General features: G+C 36.4%; 1 protein-coding gene across 1 annotated transcript; it reads left to right on the top strand.

The window, feature by feature from the left end:
- Positions 1–2196: 2196 nt before the first annotated feature.
- On the top strand, positions 2197–23775 carry Smp_198340 (hypothetical protein; the record flags this gene model as incomplete). Its single annotated transcript, XM_018798780.1, is given in 14 exon segments — positions 2197–2392; positions 3470–3568; positions 5410–5533; positions 7128–7246; positions 10206–10499; positions 12177–12405; positions 13901–14022; positions 15327–15795; positions 16660–16811; positions 17434–17682; positions 18601–18969; positions 21174–21767; positions 23433–23733; positions 23737–23775. Coding segments are annotated over 14 exon segments (3356 nt in total), but the record flags the coding sequence as incomplete, so codon positions are not given.
- Between the last annotated feature and the right edge of the window lie 490 nt (positions 23776–24265).

The following is a 24265-nucleotide window of genomic DNA, read 5'->3' on the forward strand; positions in this document are numbered from 1 at the left end:
TTATTTGTTTAACTAAAGAAGCTCCTCCAGGTGCTCCAGGTACGTATATAAAACTATCTATTTGTGTATGCTGATCAAATAATAATGTTAGCCATTATATTTCACGATAATATTTACACTATACAATATTCCACTGAACTCTGACCATAGCTATTACCTCGATTTTGTGGTCGAGTTTGTTTATCATGATGACCCAATCGATCTCTTTTTATTGGGTTCCCTATTTTTTCTCAGTCCTACTACACCATGCAGGTCAGTTACCAAGTGGTCACACTAAAAACAGAAAACTCCAAGGTCCAGGGACGAACTCGTACTGCCAGGTGTGCAGAGGTGTGATGGCAGTATGGTTTTTACTTTGACCAACCAACATCTTCAGAGATGTCTTCCAACGACAGGAGGTGGATTAGGAAAGGTCGACCGTAAAAATACCACACTTCACCTTCTCTAATGAGTTCCGTCGCCTATGGCAAGAGCTTAAAAATGCGTAGCTAACGAATCTAAATTACTCACTAAAAAACCATGTATGACTGGCTTTGAGCGGTTACCTCTTCCGCTTTGGGATCTGGCTTTTAGATCCTTGAAATCATCACTACCCCAGTTTCCTTTCAGGTCTCACAAGAGGTATCCTTCCATTATGTGAAGAGCAACTGAGAAGCGGCAACTACCCTCATACTTCTAACTTCATTTAAGATAACTGTTGGGGTGATCCATACAATTTCTCGCAATAAACATGACAAGCTCAGGAAACTTTAAGAAGCATTTTATCCAATCAGCGTTTGACTAGACGTTTTGCTAGCAGCATCGCTAAAATGAATAGTCACATATAGAGTTTCTGATTGGCTGATTACTACACTGATACTATGTTTAGTATTATTCCGGAATTTTCCGGAAAACCCAAGGACTTCTAAAATACTATAAAAACCCTATATTTTCTGTGCATAAATGAACCTTTGGAGTAAAGTGATTCTCGTATATTTTGCTCCTTTTCTCTCGTGTTCAAGTTGCTGTGTAGTTAACTCATACAGTTATGTTGAATAATATAACAATCGGATTTAATCTTGTGATCATTGTCTAATAAAACTGTTTCATTCTATAGCATCATATAGTTCAGAGAATAATTTGCGAATGATCTTTGTTGATGGAGAAGATTCGTAGCTCAGGTGGATGACTAAACCATCTAGCTCAGAGAACAAAACTCCATCAAAACAAAAAAGATCTTCGTTGATTTTAGATAATTGTGGAACAGTCAAACGACTACCGATGTTGAATTTATTCATGGAGTACCTGTATATTTTTCTTATTATAATCATATGAAGTGAAGAAAACTGAATAATCGGATTCATTTTAATATGCTTAACATATTCTAAGTGTGATAACATATTGCGTATGTCAAACAGACCTTTTATTTTGAGGTCCCCAATAGTCGAGAATAATTTTTTCTGGTTAGCGTTTTTTTTAGCGAGTTGGTTTTTTACGGGATGTGATCGCTAATCCCATGCCCAACCCTCCTTCTTTACCCGGTCTTGAGACCGGCATTAGCTCCCGGAGGAGCTACAGGCCATCATCCAGAAGATATAGGTGTTTATTAACAGTTGCCTACGCAAGATAATTCGGATCCGTTGGCCAGACACTATCAGCAACAAGCTACTGTTTGAGACAACAAACCAGATTCCAGCGGAGGAAGAAATCAGGAAGAAGAGTTGGAAGTGGATAGGATACACATTGAGGAAGTCACCCAACTGCGTCACAAGACAAGCCCTCACATGGAATCCTGAAGGCCAAAGGAGAAGAGGAAGACCAAAGAACACATTACGTCGAGAAATGGAGACAGATATGAGAAGAATGAAAAAAAGCTGGATAGAACTAGAAAGGAAGGCCCAGGAGAGAGTGGGTTGGAGAATGCTAGTCGTCGGTCTATGCTCCATTGGGAGTAATAGGCTTAAGTAAGCAAGTAAGTAAGTAATAGTCGACAAATCCTAATGGTTTATCACTAAAGTCTCTTAATCGTTGTTAGTTTGTTCACTTGCATAAAGGTTTGATCAAAGCTCCTGGGAAGCCATTTTATGCACTGTAACTGAATTAGATATAGTGGATTGTGTGTTTGTTTTTTTATTTGTAGAGTTCGTTAAAGTGAAACCGATTAATTCATCGTGTATAGTTGTTTCATGGTCACATCCTCGTAAACCTCAGGGACAAATGAAAAGTTATTGTTTAGAAGCTATACCATTGTTAGATACTTCACAAGATGGTTTTGTTAGCCTTTTCGCTTATCCTCCAATTTCACCATCTTCATCATCATCATATAACAGTAATGATAATAATAATGATCGTGCTAAAGGACCATGCATACGACCAGATTTTACAAGTTCATACAATTACTACTTTTATTGTGGTAAGTAGTTAAACTGCTTTTCAGAATAAAATAAACAATGAATGGTCGGTAATTTTAAATAAAAATAACTGATAATTTTTTTCCAAAAAATCAAATTAATTTCGGATAAAACAAGTTAGATGTTGCTGCCTGGATTCCAAGGTGGTTTACTTCGAGGGTCACCACTCGAACCTTTAGTCCAGAGGTCCAATCCACAAGACAGTGAATCAAGATCAAAGGATACTGTCCAACGACCGAAATCTATTTGTACTTCGCTTCCTCAGGATCCTAAAGTCCATGTACACCTCAATTTCTTAAAAAAAAAACAATGCCAAGTGAAGTCAGTGAATAGAATGTTTTTAGAGAGGGCTAAAAATCTCCGAGAGAAGAAGAGTCAACTTTCTTCAGTCCCGACTGTACCAGATACATTCGTTGGAGCGGGACTCGAAAGTACAATCCATTGATCCAAACTAGGACCCAAAAACCACAAAGTGGTTATCATCCAACTGTTTTTTAACTGTAACTCGCCTATTATCACTCATTTAACATGTGATGGTACGTATATAGTTGATACTAAGGACTAAACTTATCGACTGATCGATACCATCAACCTTCTTCAAATTTGGGTCAGATTTGTCTCTTATTAGTAATTTCTCAGTTTGCGGTTCGAAGATATCTGAGGAAACACTTGTTTCTTTGAATTCCCAGATTGATATAACTAGTGAGTAGTAATAAGTGTGAAAACTAAATCTTTAAAGCATCTCATTTTAAGTCGTTTTACGCTACAAGCTGACTTTATTATTAGGGAACGACTGCAAACCAAGGATATCTAACAGCTGCTTCATCGTAGTATGGTAGTTCTCAATAGTATACATCCCCCATCAGTGTTTGAACAGGAAGACCCTCAGGTCCTGTCCCAATAACTTGAAACCACTAAGTTTGGATCCAAGTGTTTATTCCTTATTTATAATCAGTTCGTGGTATTGCACAACCATCATCCATTGCCGTTGGTAATATCTTATTTATTGCATAAGTAATAGATACTTTTGTTATTAAAGAAAATTCACATTATCTTTATTACTTCATATAATAATGTAGGTTTGATTGAAGAACGACCATATAATATATCTGTTCGTGGCATAAATCAGTTTGATGGTCATAAAACTTGGGCTGGACCTGTTCGTCCAACTGCTAATCGTAAGTCAACGTACACTTGTTAGACTTTGTATGTGTAAGTGTGGGTGTTTGTCTATTGATAGTAGTATCGAGATCAATGATTGTAGACGTTAGGTAACATAGCTGAGAATCATTTGGACCTAGGCTGATCCTGTTATCCGTTTTTCTTTCCTTAGATTTTGAGTTTTAAGACTGTTTTGAATCTTGTATTCTAAGAATTTAGTTTTTATATTCTTTAAATCTAATCATTGTTACTGTCACTTATAGGAGTTTCGCCTCTACTAGTCCGATACTCATCTTGATAATTTCATCTCATTGTGTTAATTTGGTATGGCGATTTGAACTGATGTACGCATATATGTCAGATTCTAGATAAATGATAACTGATAGACCATTAGAGGTTCTAGTGCATAATGAAAACACTTACCCATTGACTTCATCAGGTCGAAAATAAGGTGCTTAATAATCTCTGACATTAACTACCACTAGTATTACTAGTAATGTAGTAGCACTACTTACAAATATGTTTGTAAGCAGTGTGTAGAGGAATGTGGTGTCGGAGTCACAGCTTATTTCCGACACAATGATATTTCAGTGCATCGAATGCATGGCATTGGCAGAAAACTTGGAAGCCAGTCGAGAAGACATTTTAAACTGTAGAACACACCTGAAAATCTAGATGGACGATTGAAAGTTATGTATATGTATTATGTGCATACTTTTTAAGTCCTCACAATAAATATACATACCTACTGCCTACTGTTGTATCTTTACAGTAGTATTAATAGGAATGGTATTAGCCATTGGATATTAACTGAATACTGAAAAACAGAATGATTGAGATCTATCACGATCTTGTTGTATGTAAATAAATTTTATTGATCCTTACGGTGGATGAGTTTCAGAAAATGAAGAAATAATCATCATATATTTCAGAACTTCCAATTTGTTTTCAATAATTCAACCGATGATATTATCCCAGTTTATAATAAGATTATCAGAAAGGGTTTTGTGAAGATTTTAGTAAGAGGTTAAACGCTCGCTCGCGAGACTGATTGGTCCTGGGTTCGAATCTCACGAAGGCGGGGTCGTTGATTCACACTGCTGAGGAAGCTCAAAATAGGGCGAAACGGCTGTCCAGTGCTTCCAGGTTTTCCATGATGGTCTAGCTTCAATTGACTCATGAATTCAACCATGAAATTATATTTTCGTAGTTGAAATTATGGGTCAATTGAAGCTAGACCACTAGGGAAAACCTGGAAGCACTGGACGGCCGTTTCGTTCTATTATGGGACTCCTCAACTGTACGCATCCATCCAGGTTTTCGATAGTGGTCTAGCTTCAATTGACTCATGATTTCAAGTATGAAAATACTAAATTCTTCACAAAACCTCCTCTGACCTATAATCATATGCTCACTAGTGACTGACTTTAAGAGTTATTTCCTTGAGTTCTGGTGGGAAGCAGTGGCCAGTGGAGTTCTATCAAGTCTGTTGTAGAGATATCAACTCACTGAAGACAATTGGTGAACGGTCGCTCAAAATCGTGGATTGGTTGAAGTTAGACATTAACACCGTTGGATGTTGACCGGATCAGTGGTCTATCGGTTAAGGGCTCCGGCTCGAGACTGCTAGGTCCTGATTTCGAATCTCGCGAGTGTGGGATCGTGGATGCGCACTGCTGAGGAGTCCTAAAATAGGACGAAACGGCCGTCCAATACTTCCAGATTCTCCATAGTGGTCTAGCTTCAATTGACTCACGCTTGCAACTATAAAAATACTAAATTGTTCACAAAACCTTTTCTGATAAAATTAAAATTTACCAATTAATTTTTTTTTCTTTTTTTCTTAAATTGTTTTTAGCACCAATTGGGATTATATCGATTGGTGGCAAAATAATTGCTCAAAATAAAATGAGTATTTGGATGGATTGTTTAATTATTGGTGGTTATCAACCACATTGGATCTATCCACATGATGATCTTGAGTAGGTTCTACTCTATCTCTCCCCCGCTCTCTCTCTCTTCTTTTTCGCTTTGCTTCATTCCTCTTGCTTTTTTTTCCTTTTTAATTAATGATTGTAATGTGTAACATTCTACTCATTAGTAGTAGGTATTTTACAGACTACTGGATGTATGAAATTACCAAACTAACTGGGCAAGTTTTTAGTATAGGGACAAGCTTAGAATAACTTTGATAGGCTTTCAGTCAGTTCTTAGTCAATTAGAAAACCTCCTTTGTAACTGGATAGTATAGTAGTGAATAAGAACACTAGTGGGGACAATCGAATGTATTCGAACTCCAAATTACAAAACTTCTTAGTAAAATCTGAGAATCATACAGTAAATACTTAATTTGCAAAATGTCAATCAATTGTCTCAGATTTGATTGTTCCTTTTGCAAATATCAGTCAATCGTTTCAGATTTTATTGTTCCTGCATTTTCATGTCAATGGCTTTCCGTTTCCATTCTTTCCTTCTCCATCTTTTATTGAAATATATTCTATTCTTGACTATCGGTATATACTACTTAAGTGGATATAAGTAGCTCACAGCACAGTATTATTTTGTAAAGTATATAAGTATATTGTGCACGGTTAATAAATCTATTAACAATTTATACAGGTTACTCTATCTGTAAATATCAAGAAACAAGGAAATATGAATTTGTATTTGTTTATTTGAACACATAAAGGGGGGGAACCGAATAAATATGCACCGCACAAGTCATTTGATTTGTGTGTGGGTGCCCAGACTGAAGCAGGTGATTTTCGTAGGGGGACCACACTCGGACCCTTCAACCTAAAGATCTGATCCACAAGGCAATGGAGCAACGTTAGGAGATGTAGTCCCATGGTAGCTGGTAACCAACGACTGATTCATATGCTATTCGTTCTTTCAGGATTCTGTAGCCCATATGCACCATTGGTTTGAAATCAGTTTTTTCCAACTCCCTTTGTTGAACTCCCCGAGCTCATTGCTTACTGTAGTATGAAAGAAATCATAGTTAATAAGCTGAGTCTCTATTACCCCATATTCGGTGGTCAATCACATCTTACTTTCAATTACCATAAATTAAATAATTAATAAGGGAAAGTAATGAGAGGCTAATTACACTCTACTTCAGTTTATATAACATAATAGATCAAATCAGAAATACTGAATGACAAATGAGTCCAGCGTATGATAGATAGTCATTGTAATTATAATGTGTTTTTTAACGTGCTAAAGTGTAGACTTACGTCTGTTATCCCCAATGAAGCATAGGCCAACAACAAGCATTCTTCAACCCACTCTATCCTGGGCCTTCCTTCCTAGTTCTATCCAATCGTTGTTCATTCTTCTCATGTCTATCTTCATTTCTCGGTGTAATGTGTTCTTTTAGTCTTTCTCTTCTTCTTTGGCCTTGAAGATTTCAAATAAGGACTTGCTTCAAAGTCTGTAGAGTTAGTCACCATATATTTATCACCTGATAGATTTTAGTTGTAACCTTATTTTGTATTCATCATCCTCGTTTTCTTTTCCTAATGTTTCATACACTTTATTAATGTTTTATTCTCTTCAAACTTTTCTTACTTTTAGAGACTTACATATTATGGATAATGGTACATTAGTTGTAGAAAGTGCACGTGTTGCTCATAGTGGACATTATAAGTGTTCTACTGTATCTGATAGTATATCATATGAATTACTAGTACAAGGTAAGCCTATTCCATATGTTTTATTTATGTAAAGCAAAACCTTTAAATGATTACTGGGTGGTGATCAATGTCATGCGTGTCAAGTCCGTATATAGTACTGATCGAATCCTATGGATCAAGTTGCAATGTGACCACCTCCAATCGCCATCTTATATCAACATAGTGCACGCAGTGTTGAGCCACCTAGACTAGTGGCCACATTGCAACTTGACCGGTAGCAGTCGATCAGCATTAAAGACAGACTTTACACATATGAATAGCTCAGTGGTAACGTCTCTGACAGTGAAGCTGGGTGACACGGGATCGAATCCGTCAGGGAGCATCACTTCCCTCAAGATTACAGGTACACCTTGTTGATGAGTGCCGAGTAGCACGAAACTCAGGTCCAGGGTTTTCTGTTGACCACCTTCAACCACCATCTTATCACAATGATAAAAGGTTAGAACGAACTTTTACCTTTGGTGTTATTGGGAACAATTAACAAATGAAATCTCTTGTGATTCCTCCTATCGCTTAATAATTGTCCAAATAATTTGAGGTAGAGTTAGTGATTTACAAAAATCAAGTCACTTACTTTCACATCATCAAGCTGTCGTCTAGTAAGAAAGGGAAATTTGACTACGACTATATTTATAATCATGTGTTTATGATACCCAATGACTTAGTGTAAGTTACCTCAGATGATAGTTTTTGTTTGTCTCCTGTTCTTTCGAGGAAAAAACGCTGTTTGTTCATTGACTTTAATTGACTTTATGGTTTACATCTTGAACTGAATTTAGTTAGACAGCTAGTAAAAACCAAGGGATATTGGACAGCTATTTCGCCTTAGATAGGCGTTCTTCCATATTGCTCATTCATTACATCGTTAGGGATGGGATCTACGACTTTCACTTCTCCCACTGGGAGCACCTTACAATTTGACTTTTTAATATTCTATTCCGACTTTAACCAATTCATGATACAACACAATCAGTTATGCATTACTTTCCAGGTGGTACCTATCTCACACCTGTTGTAGCCATTAAATTTCAAGAAATCTTCTTGAATATAGCGCACTTATGAGCACATGATCATTTTCATGGATGAATTACTCTTCTGATATGATCAGACAATTAGACTGATGTGGTTGATGCTATAACGAGTTCACCTTACTCGGTAAACGGAACGAAGGTCAATGACACAGTGACACGATAGGATTTTCTAATCCATTGTTCGCGACCCTGCTTACTAGTTCAAGAAATCTTGATGAGGCGTAGCGAACGTATTTTACAAGCACCCAGAAAATACGAAGTCATTAGTCACACAAATCAAGCTTATTTATACCATGATAGAAACACCCTTAGGAGAGCCATAAAATAGCGTACTAAAAAAATCTGTCAACCAATGACAGTCAAGGATTTCCGAGTGTTAACTAAGCGTCTTTTGGTTCGAAAACATAAATTCAAATTTTCGAATAAAATTACAAAATTAAGACCTTTTCCAAATGAGTTCTGGGGACATAAAGTCCTCAACATATAGACACGTAACAATTGCATAGTGTCCTCCTACTTAGTCTTTAAGATCACTGTCTAGCTATAATTTTTCTGGTTAGCGTTTTTTTAGCGAGTTGATTTTCTACGGGATGGGGTCGCTAACCCCATGCCCAACCCTCCTCCTTTACCCGGGCTTGGGACCGGCAGTAACCCCCGAAGGAGCTACAGGCGGAGTTATAAGTCAGTCGATGATGTCAACTGCAAATCGATTCAACATAAGAAAATACTCTTATATACTACTAATTAACTAATTATTTCTTTCGTGTTTCTTTTTAGAAATCCTTGAAGGTAAGTGGCGAATAAACTGCTTAAATGTATATTTTTGTGTATTTTGATGTACAGAATATTAGATCGTTGTATGTATCATTCACGGTAGATGAATGAAAATGTTCTCATTTTAATGTCAGATTGACGATCAGAGGTGAATGTTAGGATACCACCTGGCATAAGTCTTCATTTCAGTTAGGAATAATCAGTTGATGCACATCTATGTGAAGGACAAGTCATCTTGATTGACCAGTACTATATATATATATATATATATATATATATATATATATATTCATGTGCATAGGTCGCTCGTCGACAAACGTTTCCCAAAGTTACAATAAAGTCCCTTCCGACATGTCTCAGTAATGAACAACAATACAGTATTATAAAATATTCTGTTTTTCAATGAGTGATTGACCATACCACCAATCTAACACATTGAATTGTAGAGAGTAGAAACGGTGAATAAACTCACTTTCTATTTTGTAGCCTTAATGTTTTCTTCATTTCTTTAAATTTTTTATCTGTTTTATTTTCCTGCATGATCAATTGGATTATTTTGATGCATGTGTTCTATACTTGTGTATGTGTTGTCCTGGTATGGCCGAAGATGGGGAAAGTTCTCCCTCCCTCTCCAAATGCTCTCACATGGACAAGCTTATATAAAGCCACTCTCACGGTAATCTCACTCACTGCATTCTCGTGGTTAGGGTATTGTTCATGAAATTGAGAGAACTAAAAGCGAACGTCAGGTGCTTTAATCGGTTTGATTGATATTGAGGATCTATTTAATGGAGCTAGGAAACCCATGATTCCAAACAAATGGGCTTCAGGATCCTGAAGGAAAAATTGACGTATAAACTAATTGCTGGTCATCGACTACCATGGGACTGCATCTCTTTACGTTGCTCTATCGCCTTGTGAACTAGACTTTTAGGTCAAAGGCTCGGGTAGTGGCTCCTACCTGCTTCGGTTTGAGTGCTCGGACTGTATTCCAGCCTTCACACGAATCGAATGACGAATTGTAGCACATATATGTTTGGTTCTTCCTTATACCAATGTTTATGTGTGTGAATAAATAAACGGGTGAAAAAACATGTGCATTTATCAACTTGTTATGTAATCCTTATATGTGTATACATATTTTTACTGTTTAGAACCTCCGCGTAAACCAATCTGGCATAAATTCACACCAAGTCTACGTGGTATACAAGCTGAATGGTTATCACCTGGCTCTAAACGTCTTGATGCACCAATTTTATGGTTTTATTTAAATTGGACTAATTTACATACTGGACAAATGGAAACTATACGTTTATCAGCTGATCAACGTACTTATTATTTATCGAATTTAACATGTGCTACTACAGTGAAATTTCAATTAAAAGCTGAAAATAAAGTTGGCAATAGTTCATTAACTGATGTCACCTCATGGACTACACTTGGTTCATGTAAGAATTTCTTTCCTTCTCTGCCTGTCTGTATCTCGAGCATACATATCATCTCTTTTTAATAAGTTTATCAGTTCTAGGTGGTTAGAAATGGTCAACATGAAACTGTGGATCTAAGTTTCATACTAGTTGATAATTATCAACTAATCGTACCCGAATTTTTTTTAAGGAATTTATTCTACTGGTGGGATTCGAACCTGTGTTACCGAGTTTCAGTCAGATATTGACAATTGATTGATCACTGAGTAATAATAAGCCAAGGTTTAGTGCTGACTGAATTCTATGGATCAAATTATAACATGACCTAGCTACTTTTGACGACTCATCATCATGTGCACTATAATTTAATGTTAAGTGACTGGAAGTAGTCAGCAAGACCTCATGATTTAATGATTGGTGGATCACTTGATTGATTACAAATTAAGTAGAAATAGAGAAGGATATGTATGTATTACAATATGGTTCGGCTAATCATCTCTCTTATTCTCAAAGTCAGGCATACTGGTTAGTTTAGCATGGAGGTAAAACTGTGAAAGAAGATTAGTGGAGAGTTGTCATCAAAATGTGACAATAATTCTTCTATCAAAGTCATTTAGATTTTCATCAGTCTTGGTATTAGTCCCTCTGGTTTGTTCATCTTTTTAATCGATTCGCTGATCGTTCTGATATATACATGATATAACAACTCAATTCATCGATACATATTTGTTCACTTCCTGTATTGATCATAACCGTTATGATTCACAGAACCAAGTATCAATCGAATAGTGAATGAATACTGAGTAAATACTCTCTTCATTTCAAATACGTTTTACTTAGCTTTCCTAATTATTGAAAAGGAGAAAGAGAGTTAAAGGTTTATACCATCTCTTCAGTTGACGATAAAATAGGTGAAAAAAACCATGGATATAAGCACACCTTTTTAAAGGCTTTTTCTTCAGAATCAATCTTTCAAGATAGGGGGGAAGTTATAGGTATCTCAGTTAAAGGCCACATGCGCTGTTCAAAATCTCGATTTTTTTGTCTGATTCAAGTCATAGTTTTGATAAAATAATGCATCTCTCATCGTATTATTGGTTTGTTGTGGGGATTCTTTTCTCATAGTTCTACATCACGGACTAATCTTAGTTAGACAGTTAGTAAGAATCAGGAAGTAGCTTTCTCATTCATGTGTGTAACTCTTTAGGGTCCTTACACACTTGTGAGTCCGTGCCATCGGATCAAGCTGTTCTCTTCAGTTTATTAAGAGCCTTGATAATGTCATGCTCTTCTGTAAAATCACTTCTGCACAATACTGAAGCGTCTAATATGAAGACAAACAAAACAATTCAATACTTCTTAGTTTTCAGTGGTTATCTTCCCAAAAGGATTTCTCATAAATCAACTGACTATTACATGTAGTATTCTTTCACCCTATTGCACAAGTAGGTGGCTATCAGAACTCAGTAGCTTAGTGGATAATGCGATGGCGTTTGAAGCGGACTGTACTTGGTTCGAGTTCCAGAGCGAACACCAACTCTGAGATGCAGGTACATCCAGCTGACGAGTCTCAAATAGGACGAAACGTGCATCTTGGATTCAACTGCTAACCTCTATCCATCTTTGCTTAGAATTTGATTCTATCGATCTAGTTTTTTCTCACTTTATTTTTAATCATTGCTTTGTTTTGAATTTCAGCTCCATTAACAGCCAATGCAGCTCAATTAATACCAAATCATTTACGGCAACAATATTCTGTGACATTTAATCTATCAAATTTTCTCCCAGGTAATGGTTGTCCACCTAGTACATATCGTCTATTGATTGCACCATCAGAAGATGGACATTTTGGTTTAAAACAAACAATTATTAATCAAACATTAACTAGATTAGATCTTATCACAGTAGATATATTGAATAGAGAAAGGTTAGTAGTTTTTTTTGAATTATAATGAGTTATCTTTGTATTTTTGAGTGTGGGGGGATTGTGGAGATCGGTAAATTTCATTTGAAACATAAAATAATCTAAATTGAATAACTATTGAGAACCTGGAAGCATCGGATGACTGTCTAGTGAGAAGCTGTTACAAGTGGAGCTAAACCGTGTCGGATGTGAGGAAGGTACCCACTGAAGATAATGGACGATGGTCATACCATATCGTAGATTGATTAGATTTAGACTTGTACACCATTAGATTTCGGGTCAACGGTTTGGAGGTTGTGTTAGCGCTCCAGATCGAAGGTCATGAGTTTCGTTCCCCGCGGTAATGTTCATAGATAAACACTTCTGTGGAGTCCCATAATAGGACGAAAGGGCCGTGCATTACTTTCTGGTTTCCAATGATTTTATAGCTTAGATTGATTTGTAACTTCGGTAATAAAAATAATCATTGGTAGTCAGTTCTTAATTTCATTGATGTTGTAATGACTTACAATCTCAAAGTATTGATCCATATCCCCTAATGGAATTGTGTTTGTTTATGTACGGTTGAATGGAGTTGTAAAGTAACACGGAACAAGTTGTCCAGTGCCTTATTTATTCTTTTTCCTATTGAAGATTCTCACTTTGAAGTTAGTTGGGAGTTGTTTTGAGTTCCATATGTTCTTCAATTGTAGAAATACGGTGCTTGCTTTGCCAATCCTCGCCCTTACAACTGCATCAGATCCTTCTTGTTCATCAATAATAAATCAAGCGTAACTCACTCGAAATGGAAAATATGTTTGAAATAAGCAACTTTTCTTTAAATAGCACACTTATACTTGTTATCAGATAATATAAAACGAGAAGAAATAGCAGTAAAACGAATTAAAACATTGAATAAATATGCAAATATTTTTGCGCCTAGTAGTCACCTCCAAAATTGAATCATAATAACATAAGCTACTGAAAATGATATATTAGTAGTAAGATTCTGTACACGAAAAAGATTGATTGTGGAAGAAACGTAACCAAAATATCCAAAATAGATTTAATGATTTCTGGCACATGAGTAACACGATCATAGTTTGGATTAGATGTGAAAACAATGCTGAATTTTTTTCTTGAAGCTTTTGTTATGCTTACAGACAGCGTTATCAGCATAAACGTCAAGTGGAATTGTGCTTTTTCTCTATATACGACTGATAGTCCGTCTTATTGACCCGTGATCTCGATTAGTTATTCTTATCATAGTTTGCATATTTATTCTCATTGTCTCCCACTATGATCTGGACAGATTAAACTCTCATTCGTATGGCGATAAATTCGACTAGCTCAATTCTACCTGGAGGTTGTGCTGATGATGCTGTTCAGAAGGACAATGTAAGCTTTACGATCAAGCTATCCAACTCAGGGAATGAAACTCCAACAACATTTTACTATGGTTACTATTATAAATGATGTATCATGTTAATGTTTTCCTATTTATTGTTATATGTTTTAGATGTTGCTACAATGTGACTAATTTAAATTCAGGAGCACATTATCACTACAAAGTTGTAGCAACCAATGCTGCAGGATCAGCCAGTGTTCAAGGTCAATTCTGGACAAGAACTGTTTCAGGGCGTAAGTACCTCTATTTATTAATTGTTCTTGTACAAATAAATGTATCGTTTATTTACTAGTGATAAAAACGTCGAGAGAAAATTTTCAGAGTTATATAAGAAAAAACTGTGATCAGTGATTCATTTAGTATTGTTTGTTTGAATCTTCCCATCGATGTGTTAGGACTGCAACTGGTCAGTCTCTAACTGGCATATGTGCATACTGTGCGTATTGCCTCGATATAGCCTAAATTCACAAGCATGGTAAGCAAAGATGGATAGTGGTTAGCGGTGGAATCCAGCTTGACGCGCGTTTGGTCCTATTTAGGACCCCATTGCACAAGGAAGTGGCTAGGTTCTTCGCTAGGTTCCACGCTAGGTTCGACCAAGCCGACCACTAGTCAATGAAGACGCTGGCTACTGAACTGAGACCGTATGGTTAGGGTTCGTTTTATAATGTTAGCTGATAATTAAAGACTTGGAACTACATAGTTCGAAATCGTTCTCAATGGCGTAGGTGTATTCATTTTTTGTCTTCCCTTCGTTCATAAATTTCTAAATTCTTCATAAATGCCTTTTTGTTGTTTCACTAAATTATATTTTCGCATCGATTCGTAACTTGGATGAATCCCCAAATGCCCTGGTACGGCCGAGAGTGGGGAGAGTCCACTCTCCATCTCGAAATGCTCTCACATGGCCACGCGTATATAGCCTCTGTCAGGCAAGTCCTAATCACTGCCTTCTCGTGGAGGGGGTGTTGTTTACGAAATCGAGAGGACGAAAAGCGAATATCCGACAGGTGCTTTAACCGGGTTGGTGGACACGGAGGGTCCACCTAGGGGAGTTGGAAAACCCTGATTCCAAACCAATGGTGCACATGGGCTCGAGTATACTGAAGGAACAAATAGAGTATGAATCAATCGTCGGTCACCGGCTACCATGGGACTGCATCTCCTTACGATGCTCCACTGCCTTGTGGATCAGGTCTTTACGTCAAAGGCTCTGGGTGTGGTCATCTAAGAAAACCACCTGTTTCGGTTTGGGCACCCGGGCAGTATCATAGCCCTTATACAAATCAAATGAGATTTGTGCGGTGCATATATATCTGGTGCTTATTTGTACCAATATTTATGTGTTTAAATAAATAAATAAATAAGGCGCTCTAGAACATTTTAGCGCCTACATAGCTGTTAAATATTGTAATAGACACCAACAAGATGGTAATCATTGAAATAATCTATGACATAATTAGTATTCTATGGTAATTCAATTTGAAAGTATTAATAGTTTCATCCTATTTTCTTCTTTCATTTATTTACTCATTAGGTGAACCTGTACTAAAACAAATCCATTTACTTGGCAAAGCTAATTTCTTCTTACAACCAACTGTTATTGTACCAACTACAGCATTATTTGCTATTATAATTGTTGTTATCATTGCATTAATATTCTTTTGTCGTCATCGACGTTTAGAAGAAGATTTATGCCCGAATAAAAGTATCACTGTAACACATAATGATTTAAGATCAAATCAAAAAAATAATTTACAACATCAACAAACAACAAATATTGGTCATTCATATCATTCTTATCATGTTGGCGGCGGTGGCGGTGGTGGTGGTGGTGGTGATCCACGACGTGTTCCTACTAGTACTACTAACATTTGTAAAGGACGATCATCTTCAAATCATGGACATGATAATCTTCCACCGATTCCTTCTTCAGGACATCAACAATATGATACAAAGGCTACTACAAATGTACCTGTTGGACGTCATAAGACTGGTTTGAAAAGGTCTTGTTTATATATTTATGTTTCCAGCTAATTACCTTCTTCTAATATATGTTTATTGTTTATATATAACCACATCACCATAGTTAATGAGTGTTCACAACTTTCCATAAATCGGCTTGTCATTTCTACCTCAAACTCTTCATTTGGACTTCAGTATTAATTCCTTTCTAAGAGCTAATGAATCAATTTAGATGAATGATACTGGAGTGATCTCATTAAAAATGTGTCATTAATCCTTGAAATTATTGACTTTCGATGTGTTTGAAGCATGGTTGATAGATTCAGGCTGCCACTTAGCCAGCATTTGTACTTTTATTATAGTCGGAGATATTCTCATGTGTTCTGATTCATATTATCAAAGATTCACTCAATCTTTTTCGTCTCTTGTATCATCAGTATTAAAATCAACCTTGCGTACGCTTAATGTTCTCCGTTAGTATTCATATTGATGCTACTCATACTGATTCAATATTCCTAGTCCTGTACTAATGTAGTGGGATGATTTGAATAGATGTATATGTTTCCCATCTTCTACGTTACTCATGGCTGACTAAACCTATGCTTAGCAGTTCAATGATTTAAGCAGTAAACCACTGCCATGATGTTTTCTGTTGTTTGTAAATAAAACGTTATTTTATATTCAGTTGTGTTTAAAACTGTTTACTGTGATTGAATACTCAGTCACCATGATAGTTTGCTTAGAGAAAGTCTCGTTTTTTACTATCTCTAAAACTGACTACTTTAATGCATATATAAGTAGTTTATTTCATTTCTGTAAATCAACTTGTCACCTAGTGAAGGAAAATCATTTTTATGTAATTTTTCCCTTATTATTATTATTTTTATTAATTTAATCTAATGTAGCTGGCTCAATGGTACACGAATACGTCTTTATGATCGTGGACATCCAGTCAAATCTCCAGAACAATCTGTACATATTGGTTCATCTCAAGTTAATAATCATATTACTGGTGATGAAGATGAACGTTTATCCACTAATTCAGTCGATAGTGAAGGTATTGTTTCAATGAAAATAAAAGTTTATTTTTCAACTTTCAATTTACTTGATCAAGATGATTTAATGAATGATGGAATATTGAATCACAAGTTAAATAGTTATCAAAGAATATAATACTGTTACCTGTATAGAAGTTTGTGTTCACCAACCCGGTTAAAGCGCCGGACATTCGCTTTTCGTCTTCTCAATTTCGTGAACAACACCCGTAGTACGAGAAGGCAGTGATTAGGACTTCCCTGGTAGAAGCTATATACACTTGGCCATGTGAGAGCATTTGGAGAGGGAGAGCTAGCTCTCCTCACTCTCCGCCGTACCACAGCATTTGGTGGTCTCACACTCGTTAAGAGTTAACTAACTAAACCAGACGCCTGTGATTCACTTCTTTTTTCTAATACTTATTGAGGCAAAAGGGAACTGAATTCGTAATGTAAAGTATATTCCAACTGAACAATTTCCACAAACATTGCCTACTATTTATGTAAAACCGTTGAAGTATTAGGTATGGCTACGATTGAATCAGTTAATTCGATAAAATGGACAATGAAAGATTCATAGTTAAAACACTCACTTTAGGTAATCTACCTGATAAAATTATTTTTGTATACAATATCAAAACTTAGGTAATATCAATCCGTATGCAACGTATGCAGCAACCGGTTTTGGTGATCGAACAGATACAGTTGGTACAAGTGCCAATCTAACTGGACCTGCTGTTCCTGGTAGTGGTGGTGTCAAATCTTCTGTGGTTTCCGGTTCAGTAATAGATAATAATATGATTGGACCAAGAGGTGTGCGATCAACACGTGATTTAAACATGAATCACAATGTAAATATATCAAAACCATCTTGGAACACTGTATTCAGACGTGGTGAGTTTTAATTTTCCACTTTTATCGGATCCGAGCTGTTGACATTTTTATATTATGATTTATTTCTATAATTAAGCTGAATTATTTTAGCTTTAATGAGTGTTCCTGTGATTGGACAGTTGTCTGCCTGACGACGATTGGAGCGTTGACACAAAGATGATTAGAATGTCCAGAAACTAAACAGTATAAGTAGTTTGTACGGAGAAAGAAATAGTTCCAAGACAACTTTGGAGATATATTTCGACTCAGATTAGTACACATTATGGGTTGAACTAAATAAGAAATGAATAATAGTCAAATAAGACTACACATTCAGCAGGATTTGAATGAATGATCCCTTTATTATTGATATTAGTTGAAACGTTAGGCGGCACTAGATAAGTATTTGTTTTGTCCTAATATAAGACTCTTCAACCAAAGTTTAGTCTTTTTTGATCCAATACACTTCGCTGTGCTTAAAATGGACTACATGACATGGGAACTCCGAAGTATTTTCATAGTATGCAATGGAACGGATCAATGAACTCTCTCGAAGAGAGTATAGACTTACTCTCGATTTCTATCTACCGTCTAATATCCAAATAAAGCACACAGTAGATGTAATCGATAACATTCTAACAGCACTGAAGACTAGACAACTACTCATTGACCTATTAGTAGTGAAGGCATCTCACCTCTACATAGTGGGTTGATCACAATCCGGATAATTCACTAGGAACTTTTCTGACTATAGTATTATAGATCATTAAATGTGTTGACAAGTAACCAGTTGGCTCGAAATGAAGATTCCTGACTTTCTGTTAATACCATTCAAATATATAATATTCAAACTAAACGTTTATACATAGTTTGACTTTCTTTCTACCTTGTAGTGTTGTTGTTTTTTCAATGTTTCTCATAAAAAAAACATCATTCTAGGTCTTTCAATTCCTTCAAACGCAGAATCTATGATCACTACTATGTCTGGACATCATTATCATTATCCAAATTTAGATTCATCCATTGGTAATTCTACACTTGGTCGTCCTCATCTTATTCGTGTCGGTTCTAGCGGTCGATTGAGGTTAGCTCAACATATGATTGATCCACGATTAGTTCCACCATCAACAGCTGCTCTTATTGATCCAATGATGCTTGGACCATATGATAATGGTACATTGGAAGGTAATGATTCAGAAAATACAGTTGATGAATTTGTTGCAAGAGGATCAGTGTTAGGTCCTCTAAGGAATGGAATGATAAGACGAATTAATTCATTTGAATCGTTACATCAACTACCAAGAGGACGTAAGTGTGTATTGCTTATTACTAAACCTTTTTGTACCATTTTTTAAGGCATATCGTTTCTCTTTATCAGTAGGTTTCTTCTAGTGATAAGATCTGAATGAGAAGGCTTAATGGACTATGTGGATGGTTGTTCGTGAAATGGAAACAGTCAGTGGTTGATGCTGAAATATATATATGGACAATGTCGGTCCTAAAAGTAGCACAATCCAGATTGCCCTATGGATTTACATTGTTTGTGGTCCAGCTTTTGAAGCAGAGAGCTAACACATTTAAAACTATTCATAAAAAGGCTGCGTGCAACCCGTTTCGGATTGCTATCTATCCATTGCGCTCTGGAACCGCAATTCCAGGTTGGAGGAACTACCCTTAACCCAGTTTAATTCTCAGGTCCCACAGAAAGAAATATCCCTCCACTATGTAGGAAACTAGGAAGTAGAGACCGGTTTAATACTTCTAATAGCACTCATCTTGTGATGAAGCATGACTCCTCAACGGTCTAAGCACTCGACTTTCAACCATTGAGCCATAAGTTTGAACCCCTCTCTACCTAATTGTTCTTGAGAAGCCGAATAACACCTCTACCTTTCACAAAATTCCAAGCACACACATATGTAGTTGGCTACTGAGTTGTATTGGTTACCTGAAGGGAATTGCTTAGAATTAAGGTGTATCTCACTTTTCACTCTAATCACAATCAACACTCATAGGCATTTCATAAACTGTTTGATTCTAGCTGGTTGTATTCTGACAAGGATTGAATCCCACTAAACAGACGTATGTTTTTTGTCTTGTTAATTAAAAGATAGTGTCTGCAAATTGACCCAAATTCCCTTAGACTTCATCTCAGTCAGTCAGTCAGCTACAACGTAGGACCATGCATCGGTCCGAGTCGCCATACCTCATTAGCAAAACAAGATGAACACCGAATTCATAAATATATATCAATAACATACCGTACCCTTATTTAGAAATACTAACCACTACCAATAAAGCAGAATAAATCTGATTACAAATTCGCAAATGCAACAAATGGAAGTATACATGATAACTTGGAACTAATTCAAGAAATGTTTCTTTTAGATTATTGTCATAAAGCTAGTGACCACTATGAAATCTTAGCATTCACAGAACAGGGTCGTTTAAGTGTTTGATGAGGAGTTGGTGGTTGCAGTTCAGATAACGGTGACCGTCTACTACAACTGTGCGCAGACTACGACCTGATTCTTGCAGTGGGGTTAGGTAGAGTTGCCCAATCTCACCGTTTTTCTTCAGCTTTGCCATCAATGACGTCCTGGAACAGCTTTGATGGGTGTAGGAAATAATGGTGTGGATCTGTTGACTGAAGAAAGACTTCTTGACCTTGAGTATGCGGATGGTACTGTTTTACCGTGCGATGATATCCAATCCATACAGTCCTCACTTAATCAGTTGACAATTACTGTCCGTAAGAATAGTATTTGCTTTGCACCTTTGAAATGTAAAGTACTCCTACGAGACCGGCAGGACCCTGATCCTGCACTCACTCCGGGTAGTAGGCGGATAGAAGTAGCCGAGAAGTTCGTGTATATCAGGGTAGCCGCGTAAGTGCTAGTGGTGGTGTGAGTGATGAAATTAATTCACGTATAGTGAATGCCAGGGTGGCTTATGCCAATCTGGGCCATGTTTGGTACCTTCGTGATGTTAGTCTGGCTGTAAAAGGTTGGATCTACAACGCACTGATGAGAGCAGTTTTGTTCCATGTTTGTGAAATGTGGTCTATCCGAGTTGAAGATGTTAGACGACACTACGTCTTTGATCATTGTTGTCTGCGAAGGATTGCTGACATCCATTGACAATACCATGTTATTAATGCTGAGGTACGGCATCGTATGTTCATTCACAGCTACGATAATTCCATTGGTGTTACCATCTTGAAACATCGACTTCAGTGACTTGTACATGTCTTACGAATGCCGTCTACTGTTCAACACCTACAGTCATTATGTCATTAATGTTCAGTGACTGTTAATAACCCTTAGACCTTAATAATACAATGTGGAAAATAAATGCAATCAATTACACTTTTTCAACTACACTCCACTTTGTCTCACCCTTTCTTAGGCTTTGACAATTTTTTACATATGACACAATCAAACGAGACAACCTTCTTTTTTTCTGTGTGAAATTATAATTATCTATTTTCTTTCATGTTCATTTCATTAAAGGTTCACAAACTTATCATCAAGGTTTTGCAGCTTGTATACCAGGTGGACGAACTTTACCATCAATGGGAATTAATGTATCAGGGTCTATTGTTGGCCCAAATGCTTCAGTTTCATTCTATGAATCTGGTGGTACTAGTGGTATTCAACCATCCGATCCATCTGTAGCATATCGTGGAAGTGTACTATCAAGTACAACAGTCTCGTCAAATCATGAAGAGTTAATGCAAGCTTATGAATATGGTAGAAAGCATCAATTAAAATCATGTCTTACATTACCGTCGAATACTGTTATACCACCTCATCTTGTACCATCTGGTAATCTTGGTACACATTTAATTCCTACACATATAGGTATAGGTCTTGATCATTCTCATCATCATCGTCATCGCCAACATCATCATCCTTCAACTGGTGCTGCTGTGCCTCACTCAACATTATCTGGAGTTACTGTTGGTGGAATTGGAGAAGGAGAAATCAGTGGGGAATCGGCATCGAGTGATGCAACTGATTCAGGTATTCGACAATTTACTCAACAACCACCTCAACCAGATGAAGCAAGACATGCAACATGTGAAATTCCATTTGTTTACGATGGTAAGTTTACTATACTTGCTTACGTTTGTTACCTCTCGTAAAGCATAGGCCTCTGACCAGGATTCTCCAAAAAATCCTGTTCTGGACTCTCCTTTCTAACTTTTGTCAAATGTTATTCATTCTTTCGTTTTCTACTCTCCTTATTTACCCCATCTTTGGATATGCAATAACCCTAGAAGGGTTCAAGGTGGAGTTAAGTTTAATCTATATGGTACAAAATCAGTGAACGTCAAGTCAAAAAAACAAAAAAAAATAAGCAGTAGTAATAATTCAGTTTGTAGATACTTGTTTCTATGCTATGAATAATACTTAATAACTGACCTAGATTAAAGAGATTTTTTTTTGTTTAGACTATTACGTAAGATTATTATCAATGCATCAATGAACTAATTAGCAATCGACTGTTACATTCAGATCATTATATAAGGGATTCAGTGATCCACTTTTTTTTTTACTTCAGTCAGTTCACTATGTCGTGTTACCGTATTTCATCCATATATGGTGCGATACTTATCTTATTCCCGATATTTTTGAACTCTACAGTGGTGTGGGTTACTTATAACCACATAAGTAGTATATGGTGGTGGTCGGGCATTGAATGTATTTCAGTAGAAGATCGATAAGGAAAGAACGGGAACGGGACGCAATCGGTATGAAAATGCATGAACAATAATAATCGGAGACTATAGACTGATATTTACAGAAGGAACGGTCAAGATTGAGACAATTGATTGTTATTTTGCAAATTAACTGTTTACTATATGGATGTCAGACTATAGTGAGATAGTCTGTAATTTTGTGCTCAAATGTATTCGATTGTCTCCCACTCGTGTTCCGTTCACTACATCACCAGTCACAGCTTTTTGCTAGAATTTCGACCTAAAGGTTCTCAATCCGATCCTTGATGAAGTTGTGTGTGTATACTGTTAGAAGTTTTCATACTAGAGCAATACAGCTGGTTTTCAATAGTAACATATCAATAAGTAACATTAGTTCATAATCGTAAAAAACCTTCTCCATATGTTACATCTTTCAGTAACACTATAGACTGCTTCTTTGATTCTGGATCTCAAACTATGTTGTTGTCATTTGCAGAAATGTGAAAGCTGTATGATATAGACTAGTAAAGTTAGCATAATATTGAAACATGCTACTCTTTAAATGGAATATTACTAATACTATATACAGTTATTAAATAGCATTCATTCTGTTTGTGAAAGTATCCTTTCGTTTGCAAATTTAAGTTGATCTCTTCTATGGTCCGTTAAGTATCACGTGACGAAGTTGCCACTTAAGAAACCGACTTCTATGACCTTGTCCCTATGCTAAACCAATGACACGTCAACCAGAACTAGTACCTTAAGTCAACTCTGAATCCTTATTAATCCTTGTCAAGCCCTACCCATTGAATCCACAACATCATCTTAGCCCCCATTGTATGAATGGAAGGTGTTGAGGTTGAATGCAAGATAGCAAATAAGTTGATAATGATATGAATCTTTAACTCCTGAAGTTGTATGTGTTACATATGTCTAACTAACTAATGTATATATATTGGAAATGAACTCGTTAAAAAGGATTCTCCCGTTGAATCCATTGTTTTTTATAACTTAATGCCCAGTTTATACGAAATAGCAAAATATCTCTACATATCTTTTTATATAGTTAATCAACTGAATTCTCGACGTGTAGTTCCTGTTGTTGGTGGTACATCAATACATCGTGGAAATGAAACTTCCCTATTTGGTCTTTCACGTACAAAATCAAATAGTAATCGTTTACAACAACAATCAAGATTTGTAAGATGTAATTCTGATTGTCCATCGGATATGACAGATACATATGCTACAGTTGATTATAATGGTATTACTAGTGGTACTATTATTCCTCCACCTTATAATTTATCATCAACACAACAAAATTCAATACGAATCAACCAATTAACAACAACTGGAGTTGGTGGGATTCAAAAAAATTTGTATGAACAAAAAATGGACAGTAATGTCATACCTCGGTCATATCAACCACTTCCTGCACCGCCATTATCTACAATTGCATAGTAAGATATATATGTTTTGTTTTGCTCTATCAGCTTCCATATCAATCAAATTAACAGTTATATATATATCAGATTAGATGGAATGTAGCTAGTAGTGGAATCCAGGACTCACATCGTTTCGTCCTATCTGAGGCTCGCCAGCTGGATGTACTTGCTACATCACTGAGTGAGTTGAATGTTCATTCTAAGTCTCGAACCTAGTAATTCTAATCATCAGCCTTAAACTGTTATTCGCTTAAACGCTGACACTAGACAATCACTCAATTTGGCAACACATATGTTTAGTTTGGATTTTCTTCGTTATTGATAATGTTGTCTGAAGTTTGATCAGTCTTATTTGACATAGTTGCATGTTGTGCAGATCACCTTGATATATAACCGTTATGATACAAGTGGATAGTTCAAATCATTTAAAAATCAGATCAACCATGAATACTTT

Source organism: Schistosoma mansoni, chromosome 7 (assembly GCF_000237925.1).
Source record: "Schistosoma mansoni strain Puerto Rico chromosome 7, complete genome".
Classification (NCBI taxonomy): domain Eukaryota; kingdom Metazoa; phylum Platyhelminthes; class Trematoda; order Strigeidida; family Schistosomatidae; genus Schistosoma; species Schistosoma mansoni.